This window comes from Euphorbia lathyris, chromosome 7 (assembly GCF_963576675.1).
Source record: "Euphorbia lathyris chromosome 7, ddEupLath1.1, whole genome shotgun sequence".
Classification (NCBI taxonomy): domain Eukaryota; kingdom Viridiplantae; phylum Streptophyta; class Magnoliopsida; order Malpighiales; family Euphorbiaceae; genus Euphorbia; species Euphorbia lathyris.
In genome coordinates, this window is record NC_088916.1 from 89,639,645 (window position 1) to 89,658,567 (window position 18,923).

General features: G+C 38.0%; 2 protein-coding genes and 1 long non-coding RNA gene across 5 annotated transcripts; 1 reads left to right on the forward strand and 2 right to left on the reverse strand.

Moving 5' to 3' along the window:
* The first annotated feature begins 558 nt into the window (after window positions 1–558).
* On the forward strand, window positions 559–9,726 carry LOC136235164 (kinesin-like protein KIN-14T). Its single transcript, XM_066024711.1, has 11 exons — window positions 559–1,179; window positions 1,657–1,740; window positions 2,755–2,913; window positions 3,167–3,273; window positions 4,069–4,235; window positions 4,405–4,566; window positions 4,759–4,974; window positions 5,689–5,726; window positions 7,233–7,360; window positions 7,482–8,889; window positions 9,081–9,726. The coding sequence occupies exons 1-11, from the start codon at window positions 1,020–1,022 to the stop codon at window positions 9,194–9,196; spliced, it is 2,745 nt and encodes a 914-aa protein (XP_065880783.1). The 5' UTR covers window positions 559–1,019; the 3' UTR covers window positions 9,197–9,726.
* LOC136235166 (uncharacterized) lies at window positions 2,914–8,571 on the reverse strand. 2 transcript variants are annotated; one of them, XR_010691687.1, is made up of 7 exons: window positions 8,432–8,571; window positions 7,655–7,824; window positions 7,457–7,553; window positions 4,968–5,072; window positions 4,657–4,793; window positions 4,451–4,571; window positions 2,914–3,253 (listed from the first exon to the last, which is right to left on the reverse strand). It is a non-coding gene; the product is annotated as an uncharacterized lncRNA (long non-coding RNA). The 2 variants fall into 2 exon arrangements; XR_010691688.1 differs by lacking the exon at window positions 2,914–3,253 and adding an exon at window positions 7,199–7,339.
* Window positions 8,623–13,163, reverse strand: LOC136235165 (pentatricopeptide repeat-containing protein At5g56310-like). Of its 2 annotated transcripts, XM_066024713.1 has the most exons (4): window positions 11,218–13,163; window positions 10,299–10,440; window positions 10,139–10,203; window positions 8,623–8,751 (listed from the first exon to the last, which is right to left on the reverse strand). In XM_066024713.1, the coding sequence occupies exon 1, from the start codon at window positions 12,990–12,992 to the stop codon at window positions 11,373–11,375; it is 1,620 nt and encodes a 539-aa protein (XP_065880785.1). In that variant the 5' UTR covers window positions 12,993–13,163; the 3' UTR covers window positions 8,623–8,751; window positions 10,139–10,203; window positions 10,299–10,440; window positions 11,218–11,372. The 2 variants fall into 2 exon arrangements, with proteins under 2 accessions (XP_065880785.1, XP_065880784.1); XM_066024712.1 differs by having other exon boundaries at window positions 10,139–10,440.
* Window positions 13,164–18,923: the final 5,760 nt, after the last annotated feature.

An 18,923-nucleotide genomic window follows, 5' to 3' on the forward strand; every position in this document is an offset into this window, starting at 1 on the left:
TTTGATAAGTTGTTTGTAATTATGATAGTAATAATATAAATATTTTGGACATAATTGATGCTCCAAAGTCTGATGTGACAATCAAATAATAAGTAAAATAACTGTAAATTATTCAATTTAAATTTTCTTTTAGATAGCAATAAAATTGACCTTGTTTGAAAATAAATATTAAGACTCGTACGTTAAGGATAAATCTATAATTTCCAAAAATGACATGGGCAAATTTGGAAATTTGCTATGTATAGATAGAGTAGAAGGAATGGTAGGTATTTTGTCATAATAGTAGAAGCCAAGTTTGGTTAAGAGTAAATAATGAAGTCATAATTTCACATGCCAGCCAGTCAGACATTTTTATTATTTCTGTCTCATACAAAGTTTTGACTCAACCACTTCTTCTTCAAGTTCGTCAAGCTAATAACATTCTGTTTTTTTCTTTTTCCAGAAATTTCTCTTTTTCTTTTCATTATTCATTAACATTTTCGCCACTTTTCGTGTCCGTGTCCGTTTCCGTTTCTATTACCATTTTCTAGCTAATTTTTCTTAGAAATAACATTTCACCATATTCATCAAGCTAAGAACATTCTGTTTTTTTTTCAGAAATCTCTCTTTTTCTTTCTTTTTCTCATGATTATTAATTTAGTTGCCTATTCTTCATTAGCGTTTCCACGTTTCGTGTCCGTTTCTGTTTCCGTTTCCATAATGGTTTCCTAGCTAATTTTTCTTAGACATAAAGTTTCCTGTATCCGTTTCCTTTCTTCAAGTTCATCAAGCTAAGAAAATTCTGTTTTTTTCCAGAAATTTTTCTTTTCATCTTTCTCGTGATTATTAATTTAGTTGTCTATGTTTCACGGAAATGGAAATTCTTCTTCATCAGCTTTTCTTCGTTTCGTGTCTGTTTCCGTTTCTGTTTCCATTACAGTTTCCTAACTAATTTTTCTTAGAAATAACGTTCAGTATGCGTTTCCGTTTTGTTTCCAGTTTCCGTGCAGCATAGTTAGTTGCAGAAGAAAGATCTGAAAATGAGTTCAACAAAATCTGTAGCTGAAATACTTCATGTTCTACTTGGATTAAACCCAAATCTTAACCTCACCTGGGTTAATTCAGTTTCTGATATAATTAAAGCTCAGAAACAGAAACAGGAGGATCAACAATTCCTCAACTCTATTTCAATAACAAAAGGTAATTCATCAATTAATACTAATATATGTTGCACGGAAACTCTTCTTCAAACGCATTTTGTGTCTGTTTCCGTTTCTTTTCCGTTTCCCAACTAATTTTTCTTACCTATTCCCGTACAACATAGATGGGTTAATACACATTTGTCATTGTATTCGTCTCTTTTGTCACATAAACCCATATATCAAATAAACAGCCAAATATACCCTCGTAATTGTTAACGACAGACATTATGCCAAATAAGGATATCTTTGTCTGTTAACAATTACGAGGGGTGGGGTGGAAGGTGAGATGGAGGTGATGTAGAGGCATTTGAAAAATACGAGAATATATTTGACTGTTTATTTAATACAGGGACATATGTGATAACACAGACGGGCATGTATGTATTAACCCAACAAACATAGATACCAATCTTTCAAATCATACATGCTCTACTATCTATTAATTAATGTGTAGTGTATGTGTTATTAATGACAGAACAACTTGCTGCCTTAACCACCCATCTAAAGGAATTGAAAATACAGAGAAAACAGCTTCTAAATGAGTTTTTGGACTTGAAAGGTTAGTAATTATAACTTGGGTTAAATGCATCACTAATCGTCACTCAACTTCCATTTGTTTCAATAAAATTATTCGATTTTGAATTTGTCTCAATTAAATCACTCCAGCAATTTCGCAATTTCAATAGCAAAAAAAAAAAATACTGGAAAAGTAATGTATGCGACTCCCACATCAGCATTAATCAACTTTCACCGATAAACAAAACGGCACGTGGCTAATCAAAATGATACGTGACTGCCACCTAGCTGACATGTATCATTTCGGTCAGCTACAAGGCAGCCTGTCATCATTCCGGTTATCGGTGAAAGTTGACTACGGCTGATGTGGCAGCTACGTCACTTTTTCGGTGTCTTTTTACTCTTGAAGTTACCGAAGTGGCTTAAAGACACCGGAAAAGTGACTTGACTGTCACATTTTCACCGCTAACCGAAACGACATGTGGCTGCCAACTAACTGATCAAAACGACATGTCACTGCCACCTAACTGTCATTTGGGTCAGCTAGGAGGCAGTCAAGTGTCATCTAGATGGAAGCGGTCATTGTTGAAAGTTGAGTATTGCTGATTTGGTAGCTACGTTTTCCGATGTCATTTTTCTCTTAAAGTCACCAAAGTGGTTTTAAGACATCTGAGACGTGATGTGACTGTTACATCGGCATTAGTCAACTTTCGACTCTGACCAAAACGACACGTGTGTGCCAACTAGCTGATCGAAATGGCACGTGACTTACACCAAGGCAGCCACGTGTCATTTCGGTCATCAGTGAAAGTTGACTACGGCTAATGATGTGGCAGCTACGTCAGTTTTTTGTGTCATTTTTCTCTTGAAGTCACCGAGTGGCTTAATTGACATAAAATTCAAAGTTAAATGATTTTGTTCAGACAGATTGAAGTTGGGTGACTATTTTAAGACAATCATGAAAGTTAAGCTACCAATTATGCTATTAAAACTTATAATAATTTGTTAAATGCAATTAAGAATAATAATAATAGTAATCTGAGCTATAAATTTGCAGGAAATATTCGTGTATTTTGTCGCATAAGAGCTGTGGAGAATTTAGGTGGATTAAGGACTCTAACAGTTGCTGATTCAAGTAACATCTTTCTAAAACTGGACAATAGAAAGAGCAAGAGTTACAGTTTTGATAGAGTTTTTCACCCAGCTTCATCACAAGGTGCATATATCAGTGATTTATTTTCGAATTTAGTCCAAATTGAAGTTTACGTATCAACTCGGGTCTCGAAGTTGGGGGAAAGTTAACAAATTAACCCAAATTTGACGAACTTTTAGGTATTAAAACTGATTGCTTTTGGGTTAATTTCTCAACTTTTACCAACTTCGGAACTGGGTTGATACCTAAACTTCGATTTGGATTAAATTGACCCTGTCGGCCAACTTCGTTAATGATATAATTAATGTGTTTGCAGATGAAGTTTTTTCAGAAATTGAACCTGTCATTAAATCTTCTCTTGATGGTTACAATGCTTGCATTTTTGCTTATGGCCAGACTGCCACTGGAAAAACTTTCACTATGGTAAGCACTCAGCTAACATATAAGTTACTAGATGAGCAACTCCGCGTTCGGCTCGATAAAACTCAATTCGTGTTTGGTTCGATTTATAAATGAGCCGAGCTTGAGCATGATTTTGAGATTCGATTCGTAAATGATATGAGCTCGAAAGAAAGCTTCCGAGTAAACTCGGATATAGGTTCGTAAACAAGTTTAATTATAATGGTCATGAACAGGCTCGTGAGCAAACTCAGTTCAACTAATCTTTTAAAATAATAGTTCTATAAAGGGGAAATGTAAAACTACATAGTTTTGTGTAGGGCTGTAATCAAGCCAAGCTGAGCTTTGGCCTATTCATGCTCGGCTCATCAAAAAATTGACGAGCTCGAGCTCAACATTCTGTTCGTGAGCTGTTCACAAACTTGTTAACAAGCTTGTTCACGAGCTTTGCTCACGAGCAGCTCGTTAATTCATTCATGAACTTCGCTCGATCATTAATTATATTGATTTGAAATTTTTTAACACAATAAAACTACGTTGTTTTACATTTCCCCTTTATAGAAATATAATTATTAAAAAAATAATCGAACCAAGCTTGTTCACGAGCATGTTCATAAACATTATAATTGAGCTTGTTCATGAATCTATAATTGAGCCTGCTTTCAAGCCGAGCTTCGCCATGCTCAAACTCGATTCCTTTATTAATCGAGCCAAACACGATGAAGCTTTTATCGAGCCACACATCGAAACGCTCATGAGCGGCTCGGCTCGGCTCATTTAGGATCAAATTTCATCCTTATCCCAAAATTATATATGCAGGAAGGAAGAGGAGATGCTCCAGGGGTAGTTCCTCGTACATTTAAGGCAATATTCAAGGAAGTAGAGGAGAGTAAGCATTCATTTGTGATAAATTTGAGTATGGTTGAGATATACATGGGATCTCTCAAAGATTTGCTTACTACACCAACTCATTCTATCCCACCTAGGTCAGTAAAATATACTACTTTTCGGGTAAATTACATACGTGGTGTACAACATTTATCTTGTTTCAAGTATAACTTTCAATTTTGCACACTAATATACACCACGTATGTAATTTACCCCGTTTCTTGCATAATCAGCCAAATGTAATACTTTATAACATCTATTCTACAGTCTTTCAGTTCAAACAAATCTAGATGGAGGAGTTGAAATTGAAAACCTGGTCTCTATTCAAGTGAATGACTTCCACCAAGCTTTGAGGCTTTACAGATTCGGATGCCGTTTCAGATCAACAGCCTCAACTAACTCCAACGCAACTTCAAGCCGCTCCCATTGGTAACCTAACAATTTCACATCATTTTAGTCCTCAGAATAACTCATATCATCACCATAGTTATTAAGAACGAATAAACACTTGTAACTTACTTTTCTTTTGATGTTATTAAAATCAACAGCCTGCAGCATGACACTGCTTCACAGATTTAGGATCCGTTTGATTTACCTGTTTCCGTTTGATGTTTGCTGCAGCATGATACGCATAGCAATAACTTGCTTCAATACTCCTGAAAGGCGGCGACATATGAACAAAATTTGGTTAGTGGACCTTGGTGGAAGTGAGCGGGTGCTGAAGACAAAGGCATCAGGAAGAAGGTTTGATGAAGGGAAAGCTATTAACTTGTCACTCTCAGCACTTGGAGATGTTATTAATGCCCTCCAAAGGAAAAAGCATCACATACCTTTCAGGTACCTTTAAAACTTTCTACGGCCTCAGTTTTCATGCCTTTTGGTTCAACTTCGACAGTCCTGTTTGGCTATTTTTGGCTCTCTGTCATATCTCTCACCTGAAATTAAAATGTAGCTATCAAGTTCTACACGTTCGGTTAGGAATACCACAAGGAGAGATTATAGAGAGAGCACTCTTAACAATAAAAGAGTGTGAAGTCGTTAATGGTCATTTTGAGTTGTCAAGTCACTCAAAATTTGACTAGAAAATCTTCTGTCAACAAAATTGTCCTACATGGCTCTTACATGTCAATTATCTTCAGCTCACTCGCCTTTTAACAAGACACAAAAGACACCAGTGTAGGAATTGTTAGAGGGCTGCTAGATTTTCAAGATTCTGCTACATCTTTTGCCCTTAGTTTCTACTAAATTTCCATGACTCTGTGTGCACAAAACAGCAATGCCTAAACTACTCTGCGTCCTACCTATACCGACACTATGGCTGGGGGGCCTTGCCCCCCCAACCAGCCCAAAATTACGTTTTAATATGGTAGGTGAAGGATTTTGGCCCCATCAAAATCCCGAGCTGGTGCCCCAGCCAGCCAGCAACCTCCTTTAAAATCCTGGCCCCCTTGCAACTTTATCACGTGTCTGAGCCTGCCTATCAGTCACCATGGCTATTAGATTTTATCAAACTGTGATAAACCTCAACTTGCAGCTTTTTACTTTTGACAGGAACAGCAAGCTGACACAAGTCCTCAAAGATTCTCTGGGTAATTTATATCCTTTTAGCATCACATTTCATTTTATCTGTCTCTAACACATCACATGGGCGCTGAACACTATTAAGAATGTGCTGCTGTTCTTTCTGCTCTTTCATTTGTTGGATAAATTACACCTATGGCCACCGAACTTTACCAATTTTCACGGTATGGCTACTGAACTTTACACTTTGTTACACCCCATGGTCACTAAACTTTAACTAACTCCTCAAAATGACATTTAACGGCCTCAAAATGAAAATATTCAAGAATTAAAGTTGTTCAGAACGACATTTACCATGAAACCACATTTTTTATTTTCCAAAATCACCATTTTTGAAGTTCTTCTCTCTAAAATCCATTTTCTCTCCTAACCAAACAACAACTGAATGACCTCAAAACGAAAATTTTCAAGGATTAAAGTTGCTTAGAATATCATTAATTCTTGAATTTTTTTATTTTGAGGCCGTGAACAGTCATTTTGAGGCGTTGAGTGGCCACAGGTGTAACAAAGTGTAAAGTTCAGTGGCTTTTATGTTACATTTTTAAGTTCAGTAGCCATATCGTGAAATTTGGTAAAGTTCAGTGGCCATGGGTGTAATTTACCCTTGATTTGTTCTGCCATCAAAACGAAATTGAATTGAAAATGAATGTGATAGAAACGAAACACAAACACACAGAAGAAGATTGAAACTACCAAATAGTAGTCTATTAGATTGAATTGAAGAACTCAAACAACTATTACACTGCTAATGAAATGAAAGACAAAGATAGAATAATGAATTGAGCCCAAAGTCAACCCCCACAATAGCAGAGTCTAACTCAAATGAGCCAAACAACATGATTTTGCATACCCCTTCCTTCTCTCCCTACTGCTATATATATATATATACATATATATATATACTAACTACCACTCTCTCTCTCTCTTCACTAATCAGACCCTAAACCACATGTCCCTCAATTCCCATATTACCCTTGTGCCTATTAGCATATTCTGTCAGAATGTCTTTTGAACATTCAGCAGCAACTTCATTTTACAATAATTAAAACATTAATGTCCGAACTCATATTAAACTAGATTTCATTCACACTGTGTCGAAGTCAATCAAGTATATAAATCGTCATTGAATTGAGAATTGAATTACCAAGCAACATAAAGAGATCTTAATATAAATTTGCATTGCTGTTCCATTTCTCCAGTCATAATTTGTATTCCTAACGGAGAAAAGAAGTAAAATGGTTTGATTATTCTTATTTCCTTGCTACTGAGACATGTAAGGTACCGTTGAAATAAATTCAATTGAATTCTTACATCATTTACAATTCTATTAAATTAGCATGTTTTCTATTAAATTCCTTCTTATTATTTGTTTCCAAACTAGAGATTTGATGGAAAAAAAAATTCTATTGAATTGAAATCCTTCAAAATCAATCTAAATGAAGGGTAAAGGATTCTATTTTTGAGCCATGATCAGAATAACCTTCTTAATGAGAGTTGAACCATGCTATCTCCAGGTGATGATTCAAAAACATTAATGCTAGTCCATGTCAGCCCCAAAGAAGAAGATTTGTGTGAGACCATATGTTCGTTGAATTTTGCAACACGGGTGAAAAATATTCACCTTGGAAATGATGATACAATAGTAAGTATGCGTCATACTGAATTGAATTGCAGGATTGCTAACTTTAAAATCAATTATGAAGACTAAGAGGTTTGATGTAATGACTAAGTCACTAACCAATAGGTGAACTTTTGAACTTCAGGAAGTACAAGAAAAGAAGGAAGTGGCAATGGCAAATCTACAGCAACAGATGACAGAGATTGAACGTGAACAGCTGCATGTCAAAAAAGAGATTGTAAAATTAGAAAACAGATTAGAAAATCTAACAGGAAAAAGTTTATTTTCGGAAGAGCAAGTTGAGGCATATAATTTTACCGAGCACAGAAATGGAGATACAACAGTAGCTCCCATGTCAATGTTACCAAGCTTTATGAGGCCAACCGTTTGTAGCCAACGAAAATCAGGAACAAGTTACCAATCTTCAGGAGTCCCAGTCTCGGGAAGGAGAAGAACAGCGTCTCATCGTGCTGAGTCTGTCACTCTGCCTGTGAAGGATTATTCAGACTGCATATCAGGACATAGTATTTCTAGTTGTTTGGTTGGATTGAACATGAGAAACAGTGCTGATAATGCAACAGAATACAGCCAAGACACGTCTGAATCAGATGTTAAACTGCAAGATCTTCCAGAACAAAGAAAACCGACAAGTGCATCTAGTCAGATTGCGGAGACTAGTCACATTCAGGAAAATGCAGATAGACAAATGAACAGGATTAATTACAACAAAATTTCCAGGGTTGACCATTGGGTTGATCTGCAAAAGAATGGGACTAGCACGAGTGGTTATAATCATAGGACTAAGCGGATTATAGCAATACCTATGCCAAAGAAGAAACATATGCAGAAAGAGAATGGAAAAGCACAAAAGAATTCTGATGAAAAAGCATACAGCTTTTATGACTTCAAAATGCACGAGGTAAAAAGCAATAATGAGAAATATATATCAGTTACAGATGAGGAACTTGGAAAGTCCGCATCAGAAGTAGAAACAGACAAACCACTGACTATGCTAAATGATTTATTCAATGGAGACCTGAGATGTAATTTCATTTCTGCATCGCAGACAACTGAAGGGAAGAAAACGTTACATACACAAAAATCTATAGGTGAATCATCAATGGAAAATGACGAACTGAACATTTCTTCTCCAAAAGACAATGAACATAATGGTCGTGATGAAGCACATGCATTTTCTATCATACAGGCAGATGAAGGCAAGAAACAAATTTCAGACAGTATTCAGTTAAATATTCAGGAGGTCTGTGAACTCGTGCAACCTGATATAGACGGTGGTATCACTTGGCCAAAGGGGGACTCTGGCAGCTCCATCTCCATGTCAGAAGAATTAGGCTATCAGCAAGAACACAATGAACCAGTTGCAGAAAATGCTGAAGGGAAAGACTCGGATTTCTCTGTTCAGCCACCAATAAAAGAAAGAACACGTGACATGCTCCATCTGAGATCTCAAAAATCCTTATTTACAAACTACTCAAACCAGAAGGAATTAAACAAGCAGTTTAATAAACTTCAAGGAGAAAAGAATAATAGAGGTACAAGCTTTAAGTTCAATCCTAATATTTCTGTTAATATCTTAGCCATCCCTCTCTCTTTAAGAGGGAAAAAATCTTTATCCAAACTTATACAACTATCATTGGCTATAGGTAAATGAATTGCACTGTGGTTATCTCATTCAGTCAAGTTCTAATTCGTTGACAATTTCCATTTAACTGTATTTTTCCAGGGATATGTCATTTTCTTATACAGAAACTGGAGATTCTACTTGCCAGTGCTCTTCTAGGATTGGGGTTTTGTAGTCTGGGATATGAGCATGAATTCTTCTACAGTTTAGAGCTTTGAAGCAATAGCAGTGGATACAAGATAGAGTCAACAACAGTTCCCAATTTGAGATGATAGGTTAAGATGCGAGTAAAATTGCATAAATGCCTCTTTGTCCTAATAGCTAAGCAGCAAATTCAACCCTGATCAAGAAATGCTATGTGCATAAATAATTCTGCAATGAAACCAGGCTCAGGGAACTAAGTTTTTGCGACTCCATGTCTACATGGGGGTGTTCAAAAGCCGAACCGAACCGAAATAACCGACCGAACCGATGAACACCCCTATGTCTACTTCTATAGCAGAATTATAGTATATTCAAGTTCTGCACGAGCTACTATAGCTGAGACATCTATCAGAAGAAACAAGAAGATGCCAAAATTTTGGATGTGAGGCACCTACTCATCTATGCCCACATATATCTGTATTTTATATCCAATAACCTCATAACCACAGCAATTGGGATATCTTGGACCCATCTTTGTAAAGAAATATTGGCTCCGACTTATGTAACTTTCTTTCTAAATTATATAGGTTTAAAGTGTTATTTAGCTACTGGCCTATTTAAAATTATGTCATTTGACCCTTACCTATTATTCAGTCAGATTTGGCTCCTCAACTATCCCAATTGATGAAATTTCAATTTGGATGGAGACTTGACAAAACCGTTATCTCCCTGATATGACAAAATATCATCACGTGTCTATAGGATTACAGTTCTGTTAAGTCTCCATCCAAATTGGATGAAATTTTACCAATTGGGATAGTTCATGGGCCAAATGTGACCAAATAATAGCTCAGGGCCAAATGACAAAATTTTGGATAGGTCCAAGGTCAAATAGTAGTTGAAGCCAATTATATGTAAATTATGTATTCTAAGCCAGATAACATTTAGTAGCACACTTTAACTATTATACACCTCGGAAAGAACATATATGAAAAGGATCACAAAAAGAAACATACCTCTCATTGTTTAATGAAGATGAAAGCATATTATGATGCTGTGATATTCCACTTGAAGCAGGTATCTTAAGTGAGTCAAGTGGCAGACGTTATTTTTTTCTACGAGGTTTCCAAGTTATCCAAATTTCAATAGAAAGCAGGCTTAATACATCATTTGTACCTCAACTGGTTTAAAAGGCTTGATTGATCCCCTTAAATTTCAATGTGTTCCGATAGCCCTCTCAACTTGCTTAATATGTCTCGATAGCCCTCTCAACTTGCTTAAAATATAGTTAATGATCACTCGATTGTAAAGAAATAAGCTGCATACGTAAAGTGTGTTATACGCGTCTGAAAATGTAATTATATAATTCACAGAATATATTATTAGAACATATTAAAAATGAAGTTATTACTTGCTCAACTGTAACACTTTTATTAAAACTCAATCTGATTGTAAAAATGTCTATTGATCCAAGTTTCAATAGAAAGAAACAGGCTTAATATATCATTTGCCCTTGAACTTGTCCAAAAAGTTTGATTGGCCCCTGAATTTTTCAAAGTGTCTCAAAAAATCTGTTGCGGGAGACACATGATTGAGCTCACTAAGTTGGAGGCAGGAGGAAATGCAGGTATTTACTATCCTTACCTCGAGGTTGGAGCTTTCCCGATAGCCCCTCAACTTGCTTAAATCACGCGCCTTGAAATATTATTACGTAATTCACATAATAAATTAAAACATATTAAAACCCCATTTACACCAACCTTGTCGTTTTACTTTTCCAAGACACGTGCAATACACATTCCTCGTGCAGCTTACTTCTTTTGCAACTGAGTGATTCATTGACTGTATTTTAAGCAAGTTGAGGATGCTATCAAGACATTTTAAGCAAGTTGAGAAGGCTATAGCACACTTTAAAAGTTCAGGAGACCAATTAAGCTTTTTGGACAAGTTCTGGAACGGATGACGTATTAAGCCGAAACAACCATCTAACTTTTCAGGCATGGGAGCTAACCATGCCAGGTCATAGACTCATAGAGGCATTTGGTATCAAAAATCAGCAAAAATAGCTCCTATTGTTAGAAATTATATGTACAACCTATCATCTATGTTGCAAGAAACTCTTCTTCATTAGTGTTTCCGCATTTTGTATCCATTTCCGTTTCTTTTCCATTCCATTACCGTTTCCTATCTAATTTTTCTTAGAAATAACGTTTCCCGGTATCCGTTTCCATTTCCGTGCAACATACCCTATCATCCACCAAATTCAAGCAGCTCGATGGCAACGCATTCTTTTCGCAAATGTTCAGTGAGTCTCAACTGTCCATTTATATTCCATAGAATCGCACATATCTCATCAAACTGAGGGTGTAACGTCTCTCCTGCAGTAAACTCAGTAACTCTGTTATTCAATTCAATGAAACTTCCTCCAGGTATCTTCTTAACACCTTTATCCCTCATCATCTTCCTCACTATCCTAGATTCTTTCCACATACCATGTGATGCATATATGTTCGATAGAAGCGCATAGTTTCCACTGTTATTCGGCTCCAACGTTATCAGATGCCGCAGAGCTCGCGCTCCAAGCATAGCTTCACCATGAATATAAGCAGCAGCAAGAAGAGACCCCCAAATAGCTGCATTTGGCTCAAACGGCATATGTTTTATCAGTTTTTCAGCCTCTTCGAGATACCCAGCACGCCCAACCAAATCTATCATACAGCCATAGTGTTGTATCCGCGGTTCAATCCCATATCTTAATCTCATTTTGGAAAACCATGATCTGCCAATTTCGACCAATCCGACATGGCTGCAAGCAGAAAGTAAGGCAATAAAAGTAATACCATTTGGTTTTACCTTAGCCCTCTCCATCCGAGAAAACATTTCGAGAGCTTCTCTACCAAGTCCGTGCAGAGCTAAGCCCGCGATAATAGTTGTCCATGTTATGACACTTCTATGTTTCATATCCTCAAATACTTCCAATGCCCTTTTGATGTTGCCTGACTTTGAATACATATCTATAAGTGCATTACATAGGGGAACAGTTCTATGTAAACTAAATTTATCAATGTAGTTATGAATCCATTCCCCCAATTCCAAAGCACCCAGATCAGCACAAGCAGATAGTGCAGCCAACATGGTGATTTCATCAGGCTCAACATTTTCAACCTGCATTCTCCGGAAAATGTCAATTGCGCCGCGGGGAAGATTCATCTGAGCATACCCAGAAATCAAAGCTGTCCATGAAATAACATTTTTATTATCAACCATACAATCAAACAAAACTTGAGCATTTTCCATGTCGCCGATTTTAGCATAACCAGCAACCATTGAATTCCACAGAGCCACATCCCTGGTTCTGTGGCGCATTTCATCAAACACCTTGCGAGCATCAGAAATACGGCTGCTTCTAAAAGAAGAATACATCTGAATTAGGCCAATTACAATATGAACATCAGAACCTAAACCAATTCGAATAGTTTGACAGTGAATTTGCATCCCAATTTCAATTGCTAACAGTCGAACAACAGCCTTCAAAACAAAAGGATACGAATAGGAATCAGGTCGAAATCCAGCAAATTGTATGTTGTTGAAAAGAAAGATGGAAGCATCAGCATGAGAGGAAGAAAGAGACTTGATCATGGAGTTATAGAGGAAGATATCAGGTTGAGAAATGCAATTGAAAACTGAATAGGCGTAATTAGAGAAACCGAGAGAAGTGCACACATGGATTAATCGGTTAAGAAGAGCGTTGTCATAATCTAAACCTCTTGAAATCATGAATCCGTGAGCTTGCTGAATGTGTTTGAAATTGGAGCAGTGGCTTAGCAAGGAAATCAGCTGCTCTACTGCCGCACTACGCCGCCAGTACATTCCGTCCGGGAAGTTTGTTTTTGTTGGAGGATTCTCTGCAAATGCAATTCCATAAACGTGATGAACTCCTTTAATCACATTTTATGATAGGATTTGAATGATCACCATCTTTAAAGGAGCTCAAGTTTGTCATTTTGACTGCGGGGCGGCGGGAGATTATTAATGGAGAAATTTTTGCCCCAATTCCCTGTTTGATTATGGGTGTTTTAAACCCCGCCCCAATTTCCCACCTCTAACCCCCGTGAAAAGAGAAAGTACTTTCAGGCTTTGAGGTGGGAAATTGGAGGAAAAAACCTCTCCCGATACACGGACATGAGGTAATCACGTCTCACCACACGGTGAGGCATTGGACTATCACGTCTGCACCTACGGTGAGGCGTGATAGCCTCACGCCTCACCACATGGTGAGGCGTGATTACCTCACGTCCCGCGTGAATAAATCACAAAAAAAAGAGTTCATAATTGTGGTGACTCGAATTATGCGTTTAGAAATAAAATTACGGCATTTTAACTCGTATTACCCTTTAACAAATAAAATTTAAAAACATAAACATTAAAATAAAAATTAATAAACATAAAAATTTATAAACATAAAAGAGTAAATATAATATCAAAAGTGTTAAAATGTATGAAGTTCTACAAAAAATAATTTAGCTCGCCCGACGTTACGCATCCATAAACTCATCCATCTCCCTCTTAATGCGTGGAGCATCCTTGTCAGATCGGTGGGTAGTCGATAGTTGGGTGACACGCCACAACCAGCTAACCCACTGCAAAAAAAAATAATAAATAAATATTAAAAAATAAACACATATAAACTAATACTAAATAATAATATTAAATAATAATAAACTTACAAATTCGCTGTTGGCGCGAGCATGCTGTACCGGTCCAGCCTGTGGTGCATGAAGGAGATGAGGATGCGAATATTGCATATACCAGTCCATATAAGCAGGATCACAGGCAGTGGGATCGTATCCAACTGGTCGGCATCTCCTCCGATCAATGCCCCGAGCCGATGGAAATCTCCGTCAGGTATCCACAACTGTGACTAAGGAATGCGTGAGCTTATACGCTATAGATCTCCATGGTCGTACTGCTTTATCAGGTCTAATACGCTCAGCAGGGATAGGCTGAGTATATCCGACCTGTCGTAGCGCTCGATCGGGCATATACGACTCGACGTTGTCTCTACACCATATCCAACCGGCGTAGGACACTCGAAGCCGATCATCATTGGGGACAGGACCATAAGGCAACCACGTCACCTGAAAAAAAAAATACTGAATAAAAAATAATAATATACTATAAATAATACTTAAATTAATTCTAAAATTTTATAAAATACCTCTGTTGCCGTCATACGGTCCAGCTGCCCGCGTATGGTATCTAGCCGGGTGGTCGTCTTGCCTGGTACCCCGACCTCCCATCTCAGTGCACGGGCATGGTCAGCTGGGATCAAGTGAGCTCCTCTATGCGGCCGGAACACCGGAAAATACTTGTATATCCATGCCTGCAGTAGGGTCAAACATCCGCATATACCTGAACAGTCTCCTCTGCTCGCTATCTCCAGATGCCGGTACAACATGGCAAGTGTAGCAGACCCCATGAAAGTCCAGCTACCCCGCTGACACCGCGATAAACCTCAGCAAGATGGGCCGGCCTAATCCTATCTCCACTCTTGTCAACAAACAGAGTGGATCCAAGCATAAGCCACATCCACGTTGTGGCCCGAGTAGCGTCATCCCTACCCTGGATGACAAGCCCGTGTACAGCCTGAACAAATACACCTCCACCACCCCATAAATATCGGCCCGGCAACAGAAGCTGATCCTGATCCACCCCAAACATCATCATGCACATGGCATGAAGCCCGTCAGTAGTGGGAGACTCGGACACCATCGGACCGTCGATCGGGATCCGAAGAATCTGCCACACATCATGCAGCTGGATAGTCATCTCCCCGAACGGCATGTGGAAGGAGTTCGTATCGGGCTGCCACCGCTCCACGAACGCAGTCAACAACGGAGTGTCGAGGTTCTTAAACATGACATGTGGAAGGTAAGACAAACCAGTCTTCTCGATCATCTCCTTCAGCTGTAAAATGACACATATACAATTTATACAATTACTGAATGTTTTTGATGTTTATAGTTAAAAATACAAATTACAATAAATGTTGACACACTATATTATTCTTACCTCGGGTGACGCACCAGAAAACCACTGACACAAATCTCGGCATGTTGATGATCTGTTTTAGCATGTCAGAAACGACCGAATCTCTCCTCCACAGTATCGCTATCAGGCTCTCTATCATCAAAATCTGTCGCCCCCTCCGATCCATCAATAGCGGGCTGCTCCACAATCGGTCCCCTCCTCAACTGGTCCTTCGCAGCCCCTCTACGCTTACGACTGGATATATCAATACCACGCAATCTCGTATGACGTGGTGTATCATCCTCGCCGTCCATATCTAGACGACGAGCAGATGACGGGATGGATTTCCCACCCCTAATAGGCCGCTCTGTCTACAAAAAAAATTACATATAGTTAATAAAAAATGGTAACATATAAATTATAAATTATACTAAATTAATAAAATTGTAAATAATGTAAATTATATTAAAGTTATAAAATTATGCTAAAATACTACTAAGGTGCCTTCTATGGTTACTTTGTTTTTGACAAAGTACCATTACTTGGTGTGTTTTCACCATTGGATGATGGAGCATAAAATTAATCAAATGGTGAAAACACACAAAGTAAGGTTTACTTTGTAAAAAACAAAGTAAGCATAGCCTTTACCTACTACTAAATTAATAAAATTGTAAATAATTATAATTATACTAAAATTATAAAATTATAATAAATTATACTAAAGTTATAAAATTATACTAAATTTATACTAAAATTATAAAATTACACTAAATTAATAAAATTGTAAAAATTATGCTAAAATTATACTAAAATTATAAAATTACACTAAATTAATAAAATTGTAAATAATGTAAATTTTTATTAAAAAAAACCTTGGGCGTAAGGGAATCACGCCCAGACCACTGGTCGGGCGTATGAACATTACGCCCGGCCAGTGGTGCGGGCGTAAGCGCATCACGCCCGACCTGTGGTTCGGGCGTTCGAGCATCACGCCCGACCAGTGGTGCGGGCGTTCGAGCATCACGCCCGACCAGTGGTGCGGGCATGTGGCTATCACGCCCGCACCACTGGTCGGGCGTGATTCCCTCACGCCGGAACCACATGTTGGGCGTAATGTTCATACGCCCGACTGCGATTTTGGCGAAGTTTTTAAACACCCCACAGATCACAAAACAGAGCGAAAATCAACGAAATAAAACCGTAAATCTTACCATTTTGTCTTTCCCTTTACGGGCTCTTTCACGATCCATGATTTGGTTCACAAACGAGTCAGGATTTGATCGAAGAGTGTATATGGTATTTGAGAGGTTTTGGTTTTTTTCAATTTTTGGCACTGTTCGAAACGAAGGCCGTCTGGACCGTCTAGGCCCCGCCTAGGCGCTCGAAATCGAGAATCCGTCCCGATTTTCTATGATTAGTCCCTCTAGGTGATTTTTAGCCGCTTAGGCTCTGCCTAGACCACCTCGACACCGCCTGGGTAACGCCTAAGCGACAATGAATAAAAGCATTTTTAATTGTGAATTTATTTTTTTGCTTTATTATAATTCACTTTTAAGTTATTTCAATGATATTGTTGTTGAAATATTGATGTTTGCATAATTTTAAAGATATATGTTACAAATTTACGTGTTTTTCTATATTAAATAATTTTATATTATTATATTTAGATAGTATAATACATATTTTAATTGAATTTATATAATAATTTATTGATTAATAAATAAAAAATACAAAAATACAAATCCGATTAATCCCCGATTAGTCTCCGACTAATCCCCGATTAATCCTCGAGGGCCATGTCCGCCCGACTACTCCCTAGCGTTTTTTACAACCTTGATTTTTGGGCAAAGGGTAGTTCGGTCAATTCCTGAGGCTATAGGTAGGAATTTGTGGCTAGGTATAGTAAATCACTTGAATGTGAAATGCTATTTACCGCTCCTAATTTACTTTTCACCGTCTCTTTTGACATTTATGCCCTCCTCACAATTTCAACTCCAAATATTAAAACCTCTCAAATCCTCTCAAGCTTTTTTGGAATTTCAAAAACCCGACCTAAAACGTCATGGCACCGAAACAAGAAAAGGGAAAAGGCTTCATGATGATTCCGGTAAGTTTTTTTTTTTGCAAAATTTAACAAAATCGAAGGCGGAACTCGGATATTTTAGGGTAAATGGACGCGCCATGTCGTTGCCACCATTGGCGGAACGCATGAACTGTCCGTTCCACCCATGGTGGCAATAGACGTGTCATGCGTTCCACCGTAAGGTGGACGCATGGCGCACCCGTTCCACCATAAGGTGGAACGGGTGGCACACACGTTCCACCTAATGATGGAACGTGGTGTTGGTCCCTTGTAAGGTTGCAAGTATAGTTCCAAGGGGGGGTTAGGAACTATTTAAACTTTTTCGCAATTAGGGCAGACTTCTTTTTCTAAGGAAAAAGGTTTTAACAGCGGCGCTGAGTAAACAGCAAGATACTGGCTTAGTCAACTGGTGACTAGGTCAGTTTCTTAGCTTGAGTCAGGAGATAGCACTTAGAGTCTATTCCTGAGCTCAGACGTTTAACGCGCACAACTCAACTTGACCTCTTTACTTGGTCAGTTTTTGGTTATTTTAAGCAAGCAATATAAATAAGGAGTTAAAGGTAAGAAATACTTTACTCAGCAGATTTATCCAGGTTCGGCTTCTTCTAAGCCTACGTCCTGTCCCCGGAACACGTTCTGAGATTTCGAATCCTCTACTGAGCTCTTTAAAGGTAGAGCCTCAAACCTTTTACAATCTTAGCAACTGAGTATAACAAGAGTACCTTCCTCTATACCTCTACTCAATCCTAATCTCTCGCTGAGTACTATAACCGAGTACTCAGCCTCTCCTTTCTATCTTCTAGAAATGATAAGTGTTTGTCCTATACAAAGATTTGCTAAGACACTTTAGACGATTGAAATAATCACTCTAGACTTTTACACAGATATAAGAATTGTAGTGTAAGATTTTCTTTGCTTCTTTGCTTGCAGAACTTGTGTAGAAATTTGGTCAGCGTAATGGCTTAATCAAGTTCTGTACAGAGTGAAGCTTCTGATGGCACTATTTATAGAGACGTCTGGGCATCGGTCATTTCGAATTTCGAAATAACCGTTGGAGGGAAACGGCTACTTGTCGTTGTCATCCTGACTTGCTCAGAGCTCTCGGCCAATCAGAATTGTGTATCTTCTGTCCTCGGTCAGCTCAGCAGACTGTCTCTCCTTTTATGGTAAAGTCAACTGGACAGCATACTGTGTCGTCTGAACTTTACCCAAAGTAGAAATACTTTGTCTGGAAGTTTTCATTAGCCAGCTGCTGTCTTGTACGCTTTGTCGAGACTACTCATCAGCTTCATCTTGAAGTTGTTCCCGAAGGTCTTCTAGATCCTTCTCTTGCTGAGTTGCGTTTTGTCCAAAGCGACAACGTTTTAACAAACGCGGGCCGAGTTGTACTGAGTTGTTTGACTTGGGCTTTAACACTTGTATTGGGCTTGGGCCTTTTAATTCTTGTGTCTTATAAACAGTTTTAACTCAACATTGAACAAACACATTAATATAATAAATCAAAGCATTTAAACTTAGTGTGTTTAGAATATGTATTTCAATTATACTTAAACAATTTTGTCAAATCAAAATTATGTGGAAAGGTGTTTCAACAAACTCCCCCATTTTGATGTTGGCAAAACTATTCAGCGAAGAACTCAGTATTGAGCTCCCCCATGATAGTTGACCTATTTTAACTTAGCAAACTC

Bases quoted from the DNA above. Each gene is read 5' to 3' on its own strand.
- LOC136235164 (XM_066024711.1), top strand. From the start codon at position 1,020: ATGAGTTCAACAAAATCTGTAGCTGAAATACTTCATGTTCTACTTGGA. The intron at 1,741-2,754 runs GTTAGTAATTAT...ATAAATTTGCAG, and splicing joins TGAGTTTTTGGACTTGAAAG to GAAATATTCGTGTATTTTGT. The intron at 4,975-5,688 runs GTACCTTTAAAA...TACTTTTGACAG, and splicing joins AAGCATCACATACCTTTCAG to GAACAGCAAGCTGACACAAG.
- LOC136235165 (XM_066024713.1), bottom strand. From the start codon at position 12,992: ATGTACTGGCGGCGTAGTGCGGCAGTAGAGCAGCTGATTTCCTTGCTA.